General features: G+C 32.8%; 1 protein-coding gene across 3 annotated transcripts in view; it reads left to right on the forward strand.

The window, feature by feature from the left end:
- LOC124540823 (heterogeneous nuclear ribonucleoprotein L) overlaps positions 1-25,096 on the forward strand; it is a 444,646-nt gene that overhangs the window by 393,043 nt on the left and 26,507 nt on the right. For all 3 annotated transcript variants that reach the window (XM_047118543.1, XM_047118546.1, XM_047118545.1), the window contains exon 5: positions 1,291-1,342. In XM_047118543.1, coding sequence (XP_046974499.1) covers positions 1,291-1,342 — 52 coding nt within the window. The remainder of the gene's footprint in view (positions 1-1,290; positions 1,343-25,096) is intronic.

Genomic DNA, 25,096 nt, shown 5'->3' on the forward strand with positions numbered 1-25,096 from the left:
GTGTCTTGCGTTAATGGCTATATAAATAAATAAATAAATAAATATGGAACAACATCAAATACATTACTCTGATCCCAATGTAAGTAGCTAAAGCATGTTATGGGAAATCAGAAGTAACGACGATACCACAAACACCCAGACCCAAGACAACATAGAAAATTAATGAATTTTCTACATCAACTCGGCCGGGAATCGAACCCGGGACCTTGGAGTGGCGTACCCATGAAAACCGGTGTACTCACTACTCGACCACGGAGGTCGTTAAATAATATATATATAATCATAAAAATATATGGCTGATATAACTACAAGCCCAATACAACAACAGCCTGTAAATTTCTCACTGTTGGGTTAATGCCTCCTCTCCCTTTTATTTGAGGAGAAGGTTTGGAACATATTCCAACACGCTGTTCCAATGCGGTTTGGTGGAACCCACATGTAGCAGAATTTCTATGAAATTAGGCACATGCAGGTTTCCTCACGATGCCAATTCCTCAAGCCCATTACAATAAATCTTTTTCAAACGTTCGAAAGCGGAACAAAGCTGTAATTAAATGCATTATATCACAGCTCGGCAGGTAATCGTGTCATTTACTTAATTAGACTCGATAGTAATTCGATTTCAGAGATAATTCCGTTACAAGAGACCGATTGTTGTTGGTCAATTTGTCTAATTCAATATGGATATGGTCATTTTGGTGCCATATCGATACGAGCTGTAGATTGCTGATTTATATTTATAAGAATCTCTTCAGACTAGCCTCTAAGATAGAACTTAAGGCTTCAAATCCTGAGTGCTAATTCTAATTTATTGATTTATTCTGGGTTAGTGAGATTGAGCAAAAAAATTTTTCCGTATTTTCAAAATCTCAATATTTTTTATTCTTAAGTCTACTTTGCTCATAAAAACACTTTTGAATCGAAGGTGCTGCACTAAATCTAAAGTTTCCATCGATTTATCTCCCTAATTGTGCTATTTTTACTTTTTTTTTTATTTATATTTTTACTTGTAACTGAAATCGAACCGATACAACCTACGACCGATTTATTTTTCAAATTGGCTTCATAAATGACGTCGTTCTGATAACAGACATAAAAAAAGAAAAATACAGCCGAATTCTTTTTTTTGGAACCGTTAAAAATCTTTTTTTTTTGTTTGGAACCGTTAAAAATCCCTGCATGTACCGCGAAAGTGGAAAGAAGTGTCACCTAGAAATAGTGCTTTAGCCTCCTATTGCCTTTTATTTGTATGTATTTGAATATGGAATAAATGTTTTTTTTTTGTTTCAGCCTGAAAGACTAAACGTTTTCAAAAATGACCAAGACAGCTGGGATTACACATGTGAGTATATTATTCTGTTCTTGTATTTATTTTATCTGTGGCAATAACATGTATTACGACATTTGTAATAATATTATCTGTGGATTTGTTACCCTTATAGTTTTTTAAATTTAGAAGGTCGTTATGGCCATATTAAATTTAACTTCTCTATGTTCAACATTTTTGAAGATAAAAGAAATACGAATCGTTTTATAATTGTAGTAAAGAGCTAATATAAATTAAATGGTCAAAATACGTATAAGAAAAGGAGCCAATATTTTTTTATGATTATATCATGTTGAAGTATAAAATTCAAAAGCAAATTTAATCGTCTGAACATTCAGTCAAATTGAAACGAATCAATCGATGTTTGTTTATTCACAATAATGTAGATAAATCATTTTAAGTGAAGTTTTCGAACTTCATCAAGTCATCCTGCCGGGGGCAAGTTATGCGATTCTTTAATAAGATTACGCAGATAATTTTAACTTTGCCCATTGATAAATTCGATGCTCATTTTAAAAACATTGATAAGTAAGGGTAACTATATAAAATGTGTCTGAAAAAATAATATAATTATTTGTGTTTAATAATATATCTATAAATAAATGGAAAAGGATAAGTTTTGAGTTATATGTCGGTAATTCTCGGTAGAATCTATATTAGTAGTTTGCTTTTACTTTAAATTTAACTGAATGTCGTGTGATAATAATTCAAAAGTACTTTGAAAGAAATATAAATACATTAAAATAATAAATCCAGATCAATATTTTGTTCAGCCCCTGTTTATATACATATCATTACAAAGGTAATCTTTTTAAAATGTTGTAATACATGTAATATTGCTATAACAATCAGTGCTAATTTAAACTATAATATAATATGACTTTGTAATATTATAATAATTTTGCCAAATAAATATACTATGTTTAGATTTGGCATTGATTGTGATGATACCTCACTAAAGGTTTTAAATTATCTTTTGATTCAAAAAGTATTTACTTTGAAAATCAAAAGTTTTTTTTTTTTAAAGATTATTTTATTGTGTTATGATAAAACGCATGCCTATTTATATGTTCGCGGTAAATTGCATGATAATTCGAATATCATCGAACACGTTTATACGACTAATAATAAATCCTTATTTAATACAAACTACAATATTTTACAACGTTCTCGTAAACTCATGTTGCATAAATATTCATACACGTCATAGATACACTTACAAGGTTGAAATTTTATGTACTAGTAACATAGTAGCATCGTATATACTAAGTCTCACAACGCTTTTGATAGATCACTAAGATTATACACGAAGGTGTTGATAAAATTACAGTAAAAGTATTCCACGTACATAAACCGAGGATCTCAAGAAATTCCTGGATGTAGACGACAAAGATGCCAATTTGACAGCATTTAGGGGAGTACTGTGTCCAGCAGACATTCTTTCATTCGATAACGAAACTAATAAATTATTACAATTCATACTATGACGATAAAAATATAACGTATTCTAAAAGGTTTGATTTATCTTTATACAAACCGAAGATCTTAAGAAGATCCTGGATCCAGAGGTCAAACATGCCAAAGTGATAGCAATTAGGAGAGAACAATGTCCAGTAAGGTACAGTTCTTTTCCATAGTTTCTTTCTATAAAGAAAATTTTCTTTTATCAATTTTTTCATTTCATATTAGGACAATAAAAATATATAGTATTTTACAATGTTTGATTTAACTTTATCCATTAGAATATTGGAAATCAATTTTGAACTCAAATTTAAAGTTCCTTTGAAATTATTTTAAGTAATTCTCGTCCTTAACTCCTCGGAAACCACCTAAAGTCGGTGTTTTTCCGCTTGAACTCTCTTCGGTTGTGTCAGAGATACTCATCATGTCTCATCGAAGTATTAGAGCAAAATAATATATCCTGAGCTGACTAGCTTTTAATTTGAGAATGGGTGGTCGGAATCGGTCAAAAGGTCATTTTTATTTTATTTTCATCAGGACAACCAACAGTAAATACAATAACACATCAAAAATAAATTGATTTCAAAATTATTTAGACAAAAGAACAGCAAAAGTACTTAAAGGTATCCTCATAATGCACTATCATATTACACAATGTAACTATTGAAAATATAAATTAAATATCAGCATAATAATAATTAAAAATAAAAAGTATAATATATTTTTTAAACTGGTATATAATTATATGACATCACCGCTGTTATCAGATTAAAAAAACAAAAATAAACAATGACATAAAAGTTGAAAATTATATATTCATTGGACATTGCAGACAGGATAGGACTTATGAAATACATAACAATCTAAAATGTATATTTAAAAAAAATCGAGTGAAACAATATAATAGTTATTTTTATTTGATTTTTTCGAATATTAAATTTAGAGTCATCTCACGTTACACGATGATGGATAACCATCGTGAGAAAACCTGCATGTCCAGGATTCTGAGATTCGTATATCCGAAACGGAGCTGTGTGACGGATTACGCGTCTAATCCCGTTTGATGGAAGGGAAATTATTTGCCTCGAACATGACTTTAAGAAAATTTATTTCTTCGCGTTGAAATTGTTCCAGTTTTGACTGATTTATGAATAAAAACAAGGTATCTATTATCGTCTCAGTAGATTATTATCTCTTACTGATGAACTTTACTGCGACTAAAATCAAATGTTCTGTATTTTTAACTTTCCATTGGATTATTTAGTGAATAGTTTTACAGATACAAGAAAGAATAGACAAACATCTCAAATACGACGAATATAATTACCTAAGTTTAATCAATACCTTTGATAAATCCCTTTCAACTTTGCCATTGATAAGATTCCAGGCAGTTGGGTCATTTTTTAATTGTAATAAAATTTTCGTAGACTAATAGTATACCAAAAATGTTTTAAGTCGCTTCAAGTTCTTTCGGGCAAATATTTCCCTACTGACAAAAGAAATTCACTACTCTTTACTGGCACTTTAACGAAGGCGACAGTTTGAAATAGCAACTTTTAAAAGTGAAACGTATTCTTTTAAAAGTCATCGTTTACTTTTATTTAACTGCGACAGTCGAGTCCTTTGTAGAGATGTGAAATTAAGGAAAATTTTCTTTTAAAAGCCTTTAAATTTATTCTTCAAACTTTTCAGATTTTATCATTGTAACCATGCTGGACCTTTTTAAATATTTCTAGACGTATTTCGTATTATATATAAACAATTACGAGAAAAATGTCTGCTTTGGCGAAATTTTGGGATATACCCAAAAAAATGAAAACCACGTTTTATTATTTACATCAGTGATCGTATAAAAAAACAATCGGGATAAAAGCTGTTATTCGAGACTTGAAACGTTAACCTTTTTTAATATGTCTGATAACATGATCTACTTTGCATAATAAAAGATTCACGAATGTCAATCGATGAATTTGAATGCCTCTAATCTAAATCTCTCGTCGGCCATTTCCCTCCCGCGGAAATTGCAAATGTCATCGTCGCATAATGTTTGACTCCCTTAAGCATTTATTCTGTTACAGTATTTTTATTTTTGTAAGAAATTACTTATAGAATTACATTGATATGGTATTGTTTAGGCTGGAAGTCAAAAATAAGCTTAAAACAATTATTTATAACTAGAAATAGGTTTAACAATATTCCAGATCTTTGAGTAAAGTAGGTCGTATAGGTAGTAGTCGTTATAGTTTGGATGAACAATGTTGAAATAGGTATATATCACCTAATAACTTATGGCATTTTTCCATCAAGCAGTTTTCAAAGGAGTTCAGAAACATAGATTGTAACAATTGAGCTTACTACTTATTATTCTTAAAAACCTACTATCCTTTAATCGAATTACTGAATATATTACCATAGTGTTATTTTATTAATTTTTTTATTAAGAATCAGAAAAGTTTTATGTGGAAAGACTTAAGAGTTTGCGTGGATAAAACTTAAGATACTTAAATAAATTGGCAATATTTAAACATAATCTGTATAGTTGTATACAAAAGTGAGTTGTTTCAAGTCAGTTCGATCGTTAAAATGAGCATTCGTATGAAATATTTTTATTTTGCAAGTTTCGCCTCAGTTCCGCTACGTTTATTTTTACGACGCCGTTTTGGCGCCCAACGTGGGCCTCGATCAGGTGAAACTTTTAATGATTCTTTGTTTATTTCTTTCAATTTTCCGTTTGTTATTATTTCATTTGAATGGTTGTGGTTTTAACGCTATCATGAACGGGCTTCGTTAATTATGGAAAATGTTAAATGTAATTTAAAATGAATCATCGTGAATGAAATTCGAACAGATACATTTTCACGTTTGAGTGGATTTGATCGGACATGTTTCGTAAATAAACAATGAACTGTCTAATATAAAGTCCAAGATTAAACTTCTGTTTACAAAGAAACTAATACGCTTGACAGGTAATATCTACACGAGACAACGGCTTGGCAAGTGTCACAAATCTTGAAACTACCTTCGATACAATGCCGACGGTGGATCATTTTGGCTCGTCTCCAATGATTACAGATAGCAATATGCTATCGCTCACATCCTTGTAAGGGGGATTTTGGACTGGCACTATTACGGCTTGAGCGGTTACTATTTTCAGCTCAAGTTGTCAATGTTTCTACCCGATTAGATTAAAAAGAAAAGTAATCAATTTGTATAGGAATGATGGTAATGAATTTGAAAGATGTAAATAATTATAATTGAAATCGAAACCTTAAAAATTAATGTAATTTTTTTGTTTTTTTTTTATGTTTTAAAATCCGATCTTACAATTTTATTTTATTTTATATCATTACGATTTTATCCATCGAGAATATACCTTCCCTTTTTCCTGCCTCAGTCCATACGTCTTATTAGCGAGTTATTCTATCGCTTAGCAGCTCTACTTCATATCGTGTTCCGGTAGGGAGAGTAAGTGAGCCAAAAACAAAGAAGTAAAGAATACAGGCCACAGAAGTGGCAAAACAATTGAAATGGCTTATGACTTTCACATTGTATTCCATATCATAAACTCTAGTCTTTTATAAAAATTGGTTTCCTCAGTCACGTCAGTTTCTTTTGTAAATGATACAAATTGCTTACCCAAGAGGTTGATTATGAATCAAAAGGCTTTCGTTTCCAACTTTTGCGTGCGAATAATATGCAAAATACATCGTCGTCACATCTTTCATTCATAAATATGTTAGGTAGAAGGTATTCCAAGTTTTAATTAAAAATGTAACCTTGTATTTAATTTAAATAATACGAACTATCTCATAACGGCTGTAGTTGAAATTAGAATTTGTTTTGTCAAAGATTGACTATAGTCTTTCCAAGCCAGTGTGGGCCTTATATCCTAAGTTATAAAGGATACAATCGAGTATATGGGTTGTTTGATAAAGCTAAATATTTGTGGAGCACGCAGCTCGGAAGCGCGTGGCTGTGCGGCAAAATATTTGATTTGCGCTCCAATGCCGTCAGTTTATTGGGATTTTTCTATTTTACCGAACGGATTTGATCGTTTCGAACTGGACGAGAAAGGAAAATTTCTGGCAGATTTCGTATGTATTTTATTTCAATGGTAAAGCATATTTTCTAGTACTGGATTTTTCCAATCCAAACTGGATTATTTCAATTAGTTATGTGGAAGAAAGATCAAGTTTGGAATTGGAGACATAGTCTAATTCACTCGCTAATTGGAAAATTGGTACTAGCATATCTCGTTCAGCACATAAGATTTTTGCTTGATTTTTTCTTTTCATTGAATTCGCTGAACTTAATATAACGTATAATAGGTCAACGTATTCAAACGCATAAATGTCCTAAAAGACCGTAATTTGATACGCAAAAAATCCTTTTTTCCCCTCTCTAATTACCGCTCTTACATCCGATTCACCATTACGCGTGAATGCGGTATTTCCATACAATAAGGAGGTCAGGCGGCAAACCTTGCGAAGTGCAATTTCCTCACCCCCTTTCTCCCCTTCCACTACCTCTGCCAGTCCCCCCCTACGTTTCCGTCCATTAGATATAGGGGTAAGACCACATTAAAGGTAACGGTGGAAAGATGAATTATTGAATTAAATATGGAAAAAAAAGGAATGTGATCGCGATTTTCCGTATTTTTAAATTACAGAAATCTTGGGAAGCTTAAATTTAAAAGTTTTAAAAAGGAATTTAGAGATAATGGTCTTCATACATTTCTTCTTGTTGTAAGATATTTGTATCAATTGTATAAATACTTATTTCTGTATTTGTACCAGAACCAGAGAACTCTTTTGTATTATACAAATAAAAAATATCCGATGTTAATAATAAAAATTTGTAAATTGTTGAAAAATAATAACTATTTCTTACCGATTCGTCGCATAAAATAGCTTGTTAAATGACAATTCAATATCGCTTATAAAAGCCTACTTGATTTAAATATAATTTGATTTTGTACATGTCAGAAAATCGAAACCAAGTTTACTGTCTATGCTTTTATGTATTTGATAGAAATATAGATTTTAAAAAAGATGGATTTTAAGACTTTTCCAAAAAATACTTTCATTTTTTTCCAGGACTTTATTCGAATCCATTACACTCTAGAATTGTTACAAAGACAATGGAAGACTTAAGTATTTCTCGTCGCAGTCGGATCGAGTACACACACAACGATCATTACGTCTTGAGACGAGCTTGTAAAGCGTCTTTTGTTACCTTATTAGCAACCGATAATACGATTGACAAGCTTCTATGGATTTAAAACAAGTAGCTAAGAACTCCACTTTGGTTACGTCTGTGATGGAATTGAGATACAAGTGGTGTTTCGTTTGTGTGAATAAAATTTGTATATACATATTTTATTCATTATTGCACACCAATACTTAAACTAAATTGGACATATGGATTGTATCTGATATTTGTATTTAACTGATGGCCTTATTGTTAATTATTTTAAATAAATTCTTACTAGTATTTTTTTAATTTTTTATATTGTGCTTACATTATTTTTAAAACGATATTGCAATGCAATTTCCAATTTACTTGGTGGGTAGTGCAAGCTAGTCCAGATAGGAACACCCACTCATCACGTATTCTACCGCGAAGCAGCAATACCCAGTATGTTTAATTCAGTGAGGCAGTTTACCTATATATTTCGCCCTCATAATCCATTGGATTATAAGAGCGAAATATAAAGGTAAACTAGGATGATATAAGGTTTATGAGGACTTTTCGGAATTTAAATGATGGACCTCGAACCTTATAAATTACTAAGCCATTAAGTTAGTTCAGTCATGAAAGCGTTTAAGTCGTTTTGGAGTTAGCATTTCACATATGACGTGCTATTTAGATTATATTCAAGGCCGTTGGTTTTCCGACCGCTTATTGATAATAACCGGCTCTGAATTCGCGTTCTCGGAAGCGCGGAAGCAATAACAACGATTAATACGACAATAATTACGCAATAATCTCGATTTCCATTTCGAGTGTTTTGTGTAAACAAATATTTCTTTACTCGTCTTACTTTACGTAATGAAAATTCTTTGCTTTCGGCGACTCCCTTGTGATATATTTGACCTTTTAAAATAAATTTCTTCGAACAGTTCACGACATTTGTTACATAAATAATTGATTTAAAAAGACTGGAAATTTATTCTATTGTTTATATTGTTGCTCAAACTTTTCATAAGGATATTTAATCTATAAAAGCCAAGTCAGTAAAATGTTAAGTATACTAGTGTACACTGTAGACAATAGTAAGAAAAATTAAGTACTTCTTACATTGCTGGTCATGGCAACTATTTTTTTATACTAATAAAACTCAGCAGACGTTATTCTGTCGATGTATAATGTCGTAGGCATTTATTTTAAAAAGCCTTTGAATTAACAGGCCGGCCTTTTTACTAAGCGGCGTTGTTCATCCAGCGGCCAGTATGTGATCAGCCAATACATAAAGTTGGGTAATTTGCTTTAGACCACTAAATAATCCTAATAATATTATTAAAAAGTTATAAAAGGGTAAAATTTGTTTTTTGTATGAAAGGGGTATTCTAAGAAAATTATGATACAATTCTAAATTTGTTACATTATTCCTGATCGCAAATAAATTGCACTCGTGCAAAGCTCAGGTCGCTAGCTTTCGTATATACATATGTAAAAAAATGTATAAGAGTATCGAGAGACTATGTAATACTATATGAGAAGTAACTTAGGTGTCCAGAGCGAAATTAAAAAGCAGATAATTAATAGCCCACTCCATGCGAGCATAACTGCTTGTACCAGATGTTAAAATAATAACACTGAAATATTACTTAATACAAGCACTAGGAATTACTAAGTATTTGTTGTCTTAAATTTTCGCGATTATTACACATTTAAATAAAACTAATTATAACGGATGAATCGCGTATATTAATTATTTTTAAACATCCGTGGTCACGGGTAGACTCTACCGAGTCTACCCGTGACCACGAACACTGCAAAGTGCTCGAAACGTCGGGATGTTTAAAAATAATTAATATACGCGATTCATCCGTTATAATTAGTTTTATTTAAATACTAAGTATTTGCCACTTGGAAAATGCTCTTATATATATTTTTATTTATGTAATGAAAACGGCTTTTATTATAAAAGAACTGTTATGATACCTTGGTGTCACGGTGGAAAAATTTAATCCTTGTACGATAAATGTGTGTGAAAAACTATACAACTGAGTACTGAGCTTCTTACCGGTTCTTGTCAGAAATTCCAGATTTTGAAATGGTCGTAGCTTAGCGTCTAATCTTGTAGAATGACAAAATGGTGGCTTTGTATCTTCACAGATTTTATGTGACTGTACTCTTTATATTTCTAGACAGTGTCTTAATCTGAATTCAAATATAACAGACTACTAATACTACTTTTATTTTAGTGACACTTTTTTATGTTATGTGGGTAAGCAGTCTGGGAAATTAATTATTAGTTCTTGAGTTCTAGGCAGGATATATTACATACATATAAAATTGTATTTAACTAACTCGCCTGTATTTTGAAGTATTGAAAAAGAGTAACTACTGAGTTACTTTCCGGTTCTTCTCGGTAGAATCTATTTTCCAACGGTAGTAGCTTCACTTAATATAGTTGTTAAATGACGATTCAAGTGCTTGTACAAGCCTACTTGAATAAAGTATATTTTGATTTTTGGGGTGCCTGGTGATTTGTCGCCATGAATACCAATAATCATTGGAGGGAGATAGGTATTACAATAGTAAAGTGAAAAATATTAGTTGTTTCTCGTGCTAATAGGGCACTCCCATTCTAAAATGTTATGTCCTTAGTACTTATTGTTACACTAGATCACCGATCCTTATCACCTGAATATAACAGTTATTGCTGTTTGGCTGCCAAATTTGTTTATTCTAATACCAAACTTTGACGTTAGAATAAATGATGACTGAGAGGGAACTATCCATGCAAAAAAAAGTCCTACCTTCCAAATAAATCTCTAAACTTGTTATGTTTTGTTGCGTTTTACGTTTTCTGGAGTATTTTCTTAATTGATGCTTCCTTCATTGAATAATAATGCAGATGCAGCTTAAGTTATTAAAAGGTCAATAGCCTAAAGAATTGAATCTTTTTAATGAACATAAGACTGTTCTACATCAAACCGTTACTAACTTGTTATCATTACATAGTATAAAAAAGGCACTTACCACTGTCTCTCCCAATGTGTGTTTAGATATTTAAAATTACGCAACGGATTTTGAAGCGGTTTTTTTAATAGATAGTTTGAATAAAGAGAAAGATTTATATAATACGTGGACAATGTAGAGAATGATTGAAAAATCGTGAACATTATAAGACATTCTGCGGTATATTTAGTTCAGCATTGCAGCCGTGCGAATCCGGGTCGGGTCGCTAGTACTTGCTTGCTGCGTATGACAGGTCGTAGGGAAATTCGAAATATTAGGGTATATATATCGTCGTATTTCTTATATCTAATGCTCGTTACCTTCCGTGACGGTACGAACTGACATAGAATGTTGTACTATCACGCTACACGACTCACTAAAATATTCAACTACCTTCACAAACCAACTCAATCAAATGACGACTCTATATCATTCATTTAAAACCTATATTCGTTTGATTGATGATCAATATCGAAGGTACGTTCGTTTTTAGAATTTGAATCTTGCGTGTATAGTTTTAAAGTTCGATTTTTTATTTTTGAACGTTACATTTGATATTGTAAGGTAGCTCGGAGGGTACAAATTAATGAATTGTAATGAAGTGCCTCCGCGGTTCTCGTATATTTAGAAGTGCCTTTTTGGGACTTCTGGAAAGAAAAAGTTTTGCAGCAAAGGGTTGATGTTTTTTCCAATTTTCTATTGATGTTTTTTTTTCGTAAATCTAACAGTAGATGTAAACTTTTTAAATACGTGAGGTTTTATTGATGACGTCAATTTGATTTTGTATTTTATTACCCTTGATTGTCACATTGGTTCACGCCACCTGATGGTAAGCGGTCACCAACTTGTGAATAAATGTGTTAGCGGTTATGTCCCTTGTGCCTGTAGATGCACTGGCTCACTCACCCTTCAAACCGGAACACAATTTTGGGTACTACTGTTTGGCTGTAGTATATATCTGACGAATGGGTGGTATCTACCTAGATGGGCTAGCACAAAGCCCTAGCGCCAAATATATATAGATAGGCTTTTTAATCATAACAAGTTAGTTAAATGTAGAATTAATTTAACAATGAGATCAACTCTCTTTTACTCTAATATATCGTTGTATGAATAATGCAAACATTGCGAATTATCATTTTATTCCGTCAATTTAACTTAGACTTGCACTGAATGGGTACGTATGTATTCAAATTGAGTCGAGATGGCCCAGTGGTTAGAACGCTTGCATCTTAACCGATGATTGCGGGTTCAAACCCAGGCAAGCATCGCTGATTCATGTGCTTAATTTGTCTTTATAATTCATCTCGTGCTCAGCGGTGAAGGAAAACATCGTGAGGAAACCTGCATATGACAAATTTCATAGAAATTCTGCCACGTTTGTATTCCACCAACCCGCAGTTGAATATGTTCCAAACCTTCTCCTCAAAGGGAGAGGAGGCCTTTAGCCCAGCAGTGGGAATTTACAGGCTGTTGTTGTTGTTGTTGTTATTTTCCACGTGACATTTCGCTAAAAGTTCTACGCTGTCGTGACTCGTGGTAGGTTCGATCAGCTCTCGCCGCGATTTAGTATTCAACCTACCCGATGTAGGTCGATATCTCATAGCGAATTATTTATCGCATCGTCGAGGTCTAGCGTGTATTTACATCTTGATTGATACGTCACGTAGACACGGAAACCTTGTACGAGTATGATACAATAAGTTCTATGAATAGGTCCGTAATGTTTGGCCGTTTGATTGTCGAACGACTTTTTTATTTTGTCAGGTTATACTTTTGCGACGATTTAAAATATACATATTCTCTTGTACAAAAAGTAATGTGACCTACGTTGATAACTAATTAAGATTTATTTTAAGCAACAACACACACGAGTAATGGCAATAGATACTTTCTAAAAAGTGCTCGTAAAAGCCTCCTCGAATAAAGTATAGTTTGATTTTGTAAACGCAAAGTTTGTCTGCTTGAGTTTTTTAGTATCATACTCAATGTTGAGCACATACAGGCAAAGTCAGGTAAGGAGCGAGTTATGTAACAAGCATTTAAAGCTATCGAAAGACCTTCAAGTGTCTGTCTGTGTTCGCTATATTCTGACTTTACTTTATTGAAGGCGTCTTTTATGTTGAAATAATAAGACAGTCAACTGATTACTAAATAATTAAAACTAACAACCAATATAAGTAACGTTCGATATGATACTTCTTTAAAGGTGTTAACAACAATGGCTTCGGGAAATATATCCCAAAGTAACTTATATCAAATATAAAATGAACGTTTAATAACTAAATTATATAATAATTGATATTAAGACTTAATAAACATATCGCGGCTGTATATATTTATGTATAATAGTTGTTGAGGTTTTGGAGGTCTTCCATATTTCCTTTGATTTTCCAACAACAACATCAGCCTGTAAATTTCCCACTGCTGGGCTAACGCTCCCCGTCCCTTTGCAGAGAAGGTTCAGAATATATACCACCACGATGTTCCAATGCGGGTTGGTGGAAAACACGTGTAGCAGAATTTCAATGAAATTAGACAATTGCAGGTTTCCCTGCGATGTTTTCCTTCACCACCGAGCACATGAATATTCAGTGGTGCTTGCCTGGATTTGAACCCACAATAATCGGTTAAGATGCACGCATTCTAACCACTGGACCATCCCGGCTCTGTTTGATTTTCCGGTTCATATTATTTTGCATATTATCTGATGTACGCGAAACTGTTGAATGTGAAAATAAATTATAATAATACGTGTCATAGTATGAGATATAGTACCGCTGTGTATGAATGTATAGGTATAGTTTATGCTTCCACAAAAAGGGTTTTCATGAGACTGTCATAGGACATATTTCCACATTTGCATTTCACGAAAGAACGCACACCCTCAGTAAGTCATATGGAATGTATCTAAATGGACGAAACATGTCGAATGGTTACAGGGTAACAGAAAGACAGGCCTCGATTCGTCTTATTATAATTTATTTATACGTCTTCACTGACATTATAAAGCTGGAGAGTTTGTTTTTTCGTTGTAAGGGCTGAAAAAAAATATTTTAGTGTTAAATAGTCTTGATAGATATTTATCGAATAAGGCTATAGGCTATTTACTATAGCGCGACTACCAATAGGAATGCAATCAATGGAAAAGCTTATTCAGAGCTTTGAAAGTGTAAATGGTTAATGATTTACAAGATTTTCGAGATGGCCCAGAGGTTAGAACGCGTGGATCTTAAACGATGATTGCGGGTTCAAACCCAGGCAAACACCGCTGATTCATGTGCTTAATTTGTCTTTATAATTCATCTCGTGCTCAGCGGTGAAGGAAAACATCGTGAGGAAACCTGCATGTGACAAATTTCGTAGAAATTCTGCCACATGTATATTCCACCAACCCACATTGGAACAGCGTGGTGGAATATGTTCCAAATCTTCTCCCCAAAAGGGAAAGGTGGCCTTTAGCCCAGCTGTGGGAATTTACAGGTTGTTGTTGATTTGCAAAATCATTTATGTTAGATTGTGTATAGGCGAGCGAAGTCAAGACGATTGACTAGTGTTATTTACATTACATATAACCCAATAACATTCTTGCAAGGCACACAGTAAACAAGTTATATACGTAGATTGACACGCAAATGGGCTTTCACTGTTTTCGATGATATATTAAATTCAGACAAGAAAATCAGATTTCTCATACTTAGATTGTATTCGTATGCGGCGGTGAAGTACCGCGAGGAAATTTTGACATATGACCCCTTTTTAGAAAATTCCTTTTTACGTAGATACACACGTACATACTACATACATACATAGTATTAATATGACGTATAGATATGAATAGTAATGACATTTTAAATATGAAAATGTAATACAGATAAAAAAGATATTACTGATGAAATAAATTTGCTTGAGTACGGTTTTAGGTTAAATGTTACATTTTATGCAAATAAATCATGAAATTACCAAAGTACGGAGATGTTACTATAGAGATGAATGGAGGCTGAATCGCTGACCCTAATTAAATGGATAGATGGTAAGCGACCTAATAAGGCTAATTCATTTTACGGAACATCCTATATATTCTTCCACATAAAAAGATATTAATATACTCTAGTAATACTTTTGTAATGTGACCTTCAAGAATAAATGTTCTTATATGAAATATTTATTTATAGCGTGTGTGGAAACAAATGGCGCTACACACTGCCGCTTAGTTTGTCAAACAATTACGTCCTGTTCGGTTACGGTGGTTAATCGCAATGTAGAACATAGTATAAAACAAAGTCGCTTACCGCTGTCTGTCTGTATATATGCTTAGATCTTTAAAATTACGCAACGGATTTTGATGAGGTTTTTTTTAATAGGTAGAGTGATTCAAGAGGAAGGTTTTTGATATAGAATACATGGACAATATAGTAAAAACACTGATACTTTTGAAGTTTCTAATGTAATGTCGTAAATAAACAATTTCTCTAGTATATTTAGTATCAGAATTGCTCCCCTACATTGTTTTAATAATACTTATTGAAACAACTTATTTATTTTTGTATACCGTAATTGTTCGTTTGTAACGCTCATTGGAACTAAAAAAAAATCATCTTTCAATACTGACACTGACTCCATATTCTTTTGAATTTAAAGATAGCAAAGTATTGCTCTATAATCAGACTGTCGAGAAAGTATCGCACACAACCGTACACATACTAGTGTAACAAAGACTTGTACAAATTGTTCGACATTCTTTCTAACCGTATGTAGGTTTATTAGTATTCATAGTGGCATACGCTGGTGATATTGACTCCGGCCCAATATTTTATTCAATTATATGTAAAACCTTCTCCTTATTGTATTCTTCGCTACGAATTCTTTAGTGACGTGTTATTCAACAAACCGTTGAACGCTACTTTGCTCGTTTTCGTTTTATTTATTCATTAGAATGTAGGCATACACAAAACAAAAGTAATGAATTGTAATAGTTTCTTGTACTTTTGTATGATTAATGTATTTTTGTAGTCATTTAACAGTATTCAATTGAAATTAAAGAACTGAAGGAATGTCTGATCTAATAATCTAGGATTTCGTTTAGGTTAGGATATTGTATTTTTTTATTTTACTCAATTCCGCAGTACTCTTAGTGCTTTTGATTCAATTAATTAAAATTTCATTTATTTTAGTATCATATTTTCTTATCGGTATATGCAAAAGCCCTTAATTGATTCTTATGAAAATAGATTAAAAAGAATTCAATTTTTTTTCAATTTATGACAATTTTATAAATATAAAGGATGCCCTAATGATTAGACTCCTAAATAAATTCATGTAATAAAACACACTATATTAATATTTAAACAGTATTGTATTTAAACAAATTTAATCTAATTTTACAAGTGCACAATCTTGTGTTAGTCTTCAATATTAAATGAATTGGATCATTGATACGTAAAAACAAACTAACAAATATATATTTGCAATTATCATTTTTAATTGATTAATGTAATGTGCTAACAATATTTCAAATCAAAGCGAAACTGTCACTTATAAAAGATGGTTGCTATTTAAAGAACCTGTGCTAAATGTCAAGGCATGCTACACGTGGATTCATGGGCGGTTCAAGCTTGATCGCTACGATTGTCGTAGCGGCCGTGACACTATTAGTATTAGAATTACTTCATCAACAGCCTATAAGGTTCCTCTGATGGGCTATGGCCTTCTCTCCTTTTGATGAGAAGGCTTGGAGCATATTCTACCACGCTGTTCCAATACGAGTTGGGTGAAAAATGTGTCTTCGAAATTAGTCACATGCAGGTTTCTTCACGATGTTTTCCGTTTAACGTAAATGGGAATTTAGTCAAATTTCATCTTATTTATTTATTCTCTGAATTATAAGGTTTATACAATTAAACGAATAAGCAGAATCTGTTCCGTGTGCCTGTGTAATTACAATTAAAATTGTTGTTCACGATCTAATTTGTTGTTTACAAATTAATTTATAAATTTGTTGTTTAAAAAGCCTTTCGAAAACAGGAAGGTATTACGCCCGAATGTTTTTGTTTTTGTTTGATTAATCAAATATTTTAAGGATATAAAATATTAACGTGTTATGCTTTAATACTTGCGTGTAGGGGTGTAAATATAACAATTGTAAATGTCGACTAATAAATTATTTATTTTTTTGGAAAAATATATTAAATTTAGCAATTTCGCTGAGGGCACTGCCCTTCATATGATGAAGCGACGTTTTGTGATAATTTTGATCGAGTACTGTGTACTTTTAACGTAAAAAGGTTTCACGAACTTCCGTCACATTTATGAGGTTTCAAGAGTTTTATTTTAATTGAGAATATGTTTAATTCCATTCCTTTATTTTATACTAATAGTTACTCGCGTCTTCGCACACGTATTAGGGTTTTGGTTGTCATGTGTCAGGCAAAACATAAGCCTATGGTATTTCTTGGAGTTCAAGTTTGCTTCATACCAAATTTCATCAAATTCGGTTCAGCGGTTTGATCGTGAAAGAGCGTCAGACAGACTGACAGAGTTACTTTCACATTTATAATATTGTAATAGATGATATTTTATTCATCAAATGTGTATAGCTAAATAAAGAAAAGTAAATTTTAAATCAAAACCAACGATGTTTTGTCATTTGTATCCAGTTCAAACTGGTTCTGAGTCATATACGTTATGTAGAGGGTACACGTGTAAAGATTGTTCCGTGCGCGAAAACTTAAGTTATACATCGAGACATATGTATCTACAGTATGGAATAGAACTTAGACACACGTATGTTTGGAGCGTAGAATAGAGCACGGGTGAGAATTACGAGTGAGAACTTTGGCAAACGTGAGTGCCTAATTCTGTCTAAGAAAAAGTTAAGGTGATGATTAAAATGAGACGGACGTATTCGTAATCAAAATGCTATAAATGAATGATACTGTGAAGGTTATTCGGAGAAGACTTTTATTTTCAGAAATACGAATTCTCTTAAGTAATTTATAAGTATGCTGTAGCATAATTTACAACAGCTTAGAAATATTTGATTCTATACCATGATTTTAAAAAATCAGATGAATCGTAAATATTATGTGGGCTATTATAATTTTCTGTTTATTTCTTTATCGTATGGCTGTACTATCACTCGGGAATAATGTAATATTGTATCAGTAAAAATTTTTGAAAGGGATAGATCATTTGCAAAGGAAGAGGAGGCCTTAGCCCAGCAGTGGGAAATTTTAAGGCTGTAAATAAAAAAAAAAAGTACATTTTTTCTAGATATCACGCCAATAATAATGAAATTAGTTGAGTCGAGGTGGCCCAGTGGTTAGAACGCATGCATCTTAACTGATGATTGCGGGTTCAAACACCGGCAAGCACCGCTGATTCATGTGCTTAATTTGTCTTTGTAATTCATCTCGTGCTCATCGGTGAAGGAAAACATCGTGAGGAAACCTGCATGTGTCAAATTTCATTGAAATTCTGCCACATGTGTATTCCACCAACCCGCATTGGAACAGCGTGGTGGAATATGTTCCAAAACCTTCTCCTCAAAGGGAGCCTTTAGCCCAGCAGTGGGAATTTACATTCTGTCGTTGTTGTTGTTGTTGTAGAAGAATATAGGTAGATTATTATTTGCGATGTCTGATGAAGAGCTGATATGCAAGTAGTATTGAGAATATTTCAGGAAAGTCATTATCGTTCTTCTAGCGTTGCTGATAACTCCACCGTCCCTTTCAACTAAGCGTAAAGCTATGGGACGAGAACAATAGGGGTATTTCCGATGTCGTCAATTAAATTTATGACTTTCCAAAGCGGTACTCTATTCCTGCAGCAATTTATTGGGTATTTCCTTGAACTCTAACTAGTTTGTAATTTTGAGTTGGAAGGAATAATTGTTTCGGTGTTGAATTTTAAGGGTGCTATAGTGGATAATCATGTGAATATTTCTATGGAAGACAGATGAGCCAATTGGCCTCTTGGATTTATACCGCCTCTAAGATGTTATATCCTCTTATGTTTGTACTTACTCGGTTCACTTGGTGGTAGGGCTTTGTGCAAGCCCGTCTGGGTAGGTACCACCCACGCATCAGTTATTCTACCGCCAAATAACGGTACTCAGTATTGTTATGTTCTTGTTTGAAGGGTGAGTGAGCCAGTGTAACTACAGACACAAGGGACATAACATCTTAGTTCCCAAGGTTGGTGGCACATTGACGATGTAAGGAATAGTTAATATTTCTTACAGCGTCATTCTCTATGGGTGATGGTGACCACATATTTCTTACAGCGTCATTCTCTATGGGTGATGGTGACCACTTACCATCAGGTGGCCTATATGCTCGTCCGTCAACCTATACCATAAAAAAAGAAAAAAATACTTACAAACCACAACACATATAAAGTTTTAAATAATTAATGGCCTTTGACGAAGTTTGCATATTTGATTCTATATGCTGTATATTTAACTTATTCGAGCCCAGATGACCTAGTCCTAGACCTAGGTTAGAATACAATAATAATACGTGAAGATTCGAGTTGAAAAGCAGGCAAGCTATGTTGATTTAAGAACCGGTTACAGAAGACTGTATCAGGTAACCTCATGGTTATCCTAGAGGATTTAACCCGCTTTGAGGAAGGGTCTAAACTCCTAAAATAGGTAAAACAACACAAGACTAGATAAAGCTTTACGTGTAACGTAATGTCTAAAGCCTATTTCATACTACTCTTAAAAATGTATGTTCCAGAATAATTTCTATGACGATAGACCAGAAAACATTCTAGACTATAGAAAATTTGTCTTACGATGTGTTTTTCTTTTAATGCTTAATATTGCATGACCTTTCACTATTAGTGAATGGTTAATGATAAAATTTCTTTCCACTTTCATACGTACTTTCAACGCTTTCCGAAGAATTCGCTTTATATTCCTGAGAGCTGGCATAACATATGCTTATGGGTATAAATCAAAACGAAACCGCGCGAAGGAGCCAGTTATTCGATAAGGAAATTCTGTAATACAAAAGAACTACGCAACTTGAATAGCGTCTCTTTAATGCTATTAGGGTCATAACCAACATGCGCTCATTAAAAGTTTTAATGAAATAACTCAACCACGAGGTAAATAATACATGTAAATAAGCCCCGTGTGTATGTCTGTGCGTGTGTATATAATTTTATTTACATTGCTCGTGAAGAATTTTCAGTTTTGCATTACTTAAATTAGTTTCCCCATTTATGAGTATTATTAAATTTTGAAAAAGAGTTACTACTGAATTTCTTGACGGTTCTTCTCTGTTGAATCTATGTACATTACGAATCGGTTGTATCTTCACTTAATAAAGTTAAATGAAAAAAGTGCTCGTAAAAGCCTACTTGAATAAAGTATATTTTGATGAAGGTAATATAAAGTGGTTTTCATGTTCGGGAATGTCGTCTGATTTTATTTATTTTTTTATCGAATAGATTGGCGGACGAGCATATGAGCCACCTGATGGTAAGTGGTCACCTTCAGCCACAGACAATGTCGCTATAAAAAATATGCGATGCAATGCGCCACCAACCTTGGGAACTAAGATGCTATGTCCCTTGTGCCTGTAGTAACACTGGCTCACTAACCCTTCAAACCGGAACACAACAATACAGCGTACTGTTGTTTAGCGGTAGAATATCTGACGCATGGGTGGTACCTACCCAGGCGGGCTTACACAAAGCCCTACCACCAAGTTATCGATTAACAACGAGGAAAGTCCCGATTGTGCAGCGCATGCAAAGTTGCGGGTTCAGTGTTGTTAGTAATTCGTTTCCAGAGCAATAGGATCTCGTCTCAAATTGCCGTCTCTATTTCTCTTTGTCATGCAATGTGAACATGATACATGGCCGGATTTAGGTATGGCGAAATCGCTTTGAGATAGATAATCTCATACACATATATTTTTCATGTAAATTTAAAAGAATTCATTGGAATATTGAGTCGGATTTTTTTGAATTTCGAATTGGTACTGATTTGATAAAGTAAATTTGCAAAAATGACGCTCTTGCTTTGTCAATTTGACGGAACCAATTGTAATTATTGATTATTTTTTTTAAAAAAAGATTTTTGTGAAAACTAAGAATTCTTCAAGTTCCATTATTAATTGTTTAAATTACGTTCTTTAGTTGTGTGTTATTCGATTCTTAGGAAAGTACTTTTAGTTACTGCTTACCCAGTTTATAAGTTATGTCATAAACAACAATCAATTTTGCACCCCATTGTCCCAAATCTTTATGATAGTATAAATGTGAAATTAGCTCTGTATGTCTGTATGTTGCTCTTTTACGATCAAATCACTAAACCGAATTAGATAAAGTTTGTTATGGAACGAGATTCAATATCTTGATACCTTATCTATATTATGAATGTGAAAGTAACTTTGTCTGTCTGCGTGTCTGTTGCTCTTTCGCGACCAAACCGCTCTACCGAATTTGATGACATTTGTTATGAAGCAAACTCCAGGAAAGGACATAGGCATTGAAATAAAACCAGTTATTACGGATTTGAATCGCGTATATTAATTATTTTTGACATACCCACGTTTCGAGCAATTTACAGCGTTCGTGGTCACGGGTAGACCGTCATAACTAATCCGTTATAACTAGTATTTCAATGTTAATAATCGCGAAAATTTAAGACAACATTATTTGCGTGACACATGACTTTTTTGCGTGACACATGACAACCAACACCCTAAACGCAAGAGAAGCCGCGGGCGACTACTAGTAAGATATAATTAAACAAACACAGCCGCGGTTTACAAGTATTACCATTATACACGAGTAAGGTGGAATATTTCGGATATCGATGACGAGATAATAAACAGCGCAAGGACTTTGGTAAATGGGGATCGGCTTACTTTTGATGTACGCCGGTGTTGGGTAACGGAGGGGAAGTAAGAGATGTTGACGTCTCAATAATCAGGCGTTGAGGGGTCGGATAACAACGTTGCAGATTTATTTGTGAAACCCCAGAAAAAATACATAACTTTTTAAAGACAATATAGTATTACGTAACTTACTAACAACGTATTAATGTTTTTTGCAAAATGATCAGAATTTTATACAAAACTATTTGAGGGTTTTTTGGGAGTAGTATTTGGGGGTGTATGTATTGTATGTGTACCCCTAACAAATGAAATGATCGGTTGACTAGTACGTAACGTAACAATGAAATAATTAACAGAATTACCTAAATTCCCTAAATCAAGAATTACCTAAAAAACAGATATTGCATTATAGCCATATTCATACTTAACAATGTTCCTTACCATTTATGACTTCTAATTTCATGCCCTTATAAAATTGATAGTTCATTATAAGTTATAGTTACGGCAGGAGAAATTTATTGTACCCGTCTCTCAAAAAAAATATTTTTAGTCACGGAATGTCTGTCACATTTGAAATATCGAATTAAACTTTAGTAAAATAAAGAATAACGCATCTCTCTTTTACTTAATAGTTTATAAATTTATAGCAAGTAGGTATATATAGGCCTGTTCACCTTATACAACTCTTGTTAAATCAAATGTCAAACTTTGTTGTACTGTTTTGTATTCTCGTTAGCTGACACGATACGATTCAGTCACTTCCAGTCTAAGCCAATAGATATTTCACATCAAAAATACGTTAAGCAAATGATTTAATCGAATACTATGAATAACAGTCCCTCAGTCAGTTAGCTCAGATGCGTGTTTAAATTTGAATATTGCTCCAGGTTCCTTCATCGATATTGAATCAAAATGAACAGATGCTTGGTTCTGTGTTCAATTTCCATTAATCAGATATTGCATTCCGAACTGATACTTATATATTCAATGTATCTGTGTGTCTAGATTCGTTTCGACGCCGTCCGTGTGTTTTGCAACAAAATGAACTACTAAAGCAAAGCTGCGACCGGGATATGCAATTCGTTCGTGCCTTTGTGTGTACGTAGGTGGTTTTAGGTGTGAAATTTTAGGCAGTGTATCAGAGGAGCAAATTACTTCACCTATTCGGAAATGTTCACGTTTATTATGTTTTCGTAATGAGATTTAAGGAGAACTCGGAGATCTAGCAGAGGTGGTTCAGTTAACGAAACACATGAAACGCAACAAAGATCGCAGGTCGAAATGCCAGCAAGCACCATTTAGTTCTCGAGTATTTAGTTTATTTTTGAAATCATGAAAGTTTGAAATTATTATAGTTCATGGAAAGTTGGAAGATGGGAAATAACTTAAGTTAAACCTGCTCTTTACATACACCAAATAAAGGTACCTAAAAGGTCGTGTGGATGTATCATACAAAATATATTTCTCTAGAAGCTAACGAGCGTACATTTAGAGTATTTAATTTTATGCTAAAACTATAAAATGAAAAACATTGACCAATTACATTATAAACACAACATTCACTTCTATTGATACAACTCAAATCGACCAATATATAACTTGAAATTATAATTCAAATAATCTTAGTTATGTTAGCTCTATTACTTATTTTACATTTTGATTAAAACTTCAATATCGTAGTCAAGGTTCACAGAATGTTAACGAAATAAAATTACTGTAATATAAGACTTTTATTTCGTGGAATTTTCTCGTATTCATGAAACTACTACACTTGAGCTCACTTTTGGATCTTCTATCTAAATACTAAAGGTATTGAATCTCGTATTATAGAATTATATCTGAAACGATTTCCAAAAATTTAATGTATTTAAAAATTGAAGTTTTATGAATTACATTTGTAAGGCTTAATGGAAACATTATTGTAGCTTAAGTTTTGAACACATAATTAATTTTAAGCTATTCTATTATAAGTGGACATACCCCAAAATACGACATTCTTTGCATTGGAAAAAGTCCTTGTTAGTAAGTAATATCTCATTGAATATTGGTGATCGAGTATATCGGTGTGATAATACCAAATTTCAATCGTAAGAAAAGAGCTCACGTCTCCTATAAATCGAGGTATACCAACTTTTAAACACTATTTTCACTTGTGTGCATCCATTATATTCACCTATACAAGACCACACAAGAAATTACCACGAGGACAAATATTTACAGCTAAATTTCATTCCTGTGAACACAAATAGTTCAGTTGATAACAATTAATGAATTATAAAATGTAACATATTTGATCATAACGTAATTTTAATTGTTATTATTTACATTCGAAATGTTGAAATTGTTATCGACCGAAAACATTAACTATTTAGGTACTGGCAAAGCTTTCTGCTCGTCCTAACATTTTGGTATGTATTGCTTACGATAATTGTGTATTAACTGTTAAAGTTTCAGTTTTCAAAGTATCTAATGGTAAATTACATAATGATACGAATGATAAATATGAATTTAATAATTACAATAAGAGTATTAAAACGAATGAAATTATTTGAGAAACTGAAACTGTAATGGAAGCTTTTTTTAATAATAATACTTATATTTCTTTACCCGCTTTCAACTTATACTATTTAGCTTTTCTACATAGCTATTTTATGCATCCACTACAGTGTAATATTAACATACAGATGTACACCCGGAGAGTGGAAAGGTTAACCAAATTTTGCTTCAAGAGAATATATTTTCATAAGAAAATTGCGATATGCTACTTTTTTAGATAGCGCATTGTTTAAATAGAATATTTCAAGTTTTCAAATGTATAATAATGTAATCAATATTTGAATTGAAAGATATCATTTAAACAAAATTTGGTAAACCTTCTCTCGTCTTCAATGTACAATAATATATAAGCATTGATTTGTGAGTTAGTAATCTTCCATGCACATATAAAACTAAAGACAAACACACTCTGAAATGTTTAGTGAGAGACATAGATCTCAATGTGGAGAATCAAACAGAAAACATTGAAATGAAGACAGCAGAATTGACAACAGGCAAACATGCAGACAAGAAACACAAGACACAGTATAAAAAAAATGTCTCAGCAAACACAGAAATACGTTCAAAATAAGGAAAAACAGATGGATACATTTTTGTTTATTATATCCGTTATATTTTTGTAGCTTTTATAACTATCGTGGAATTGGCATGCACAGTTAACGCTATGCGAGATGAAACAGTAATATGGACATTTTAAAGAGTTGGA

The sequence above is a fragment of the Vanessa cardui genome, chromosome 26 (genome assembly GCF_905220365.1).
Source record: "Vanessa cardui chromosome 26, ilVanCard2.1, whole genome shotgun sequence".
In the NCBI taxonomy this organism is placed as follows: Eukaryota; Metazoa; Arthropoda; class Insecta; order Lepidoptera; family Nymphalidae; genus Vanessa; species Vanessa cardui.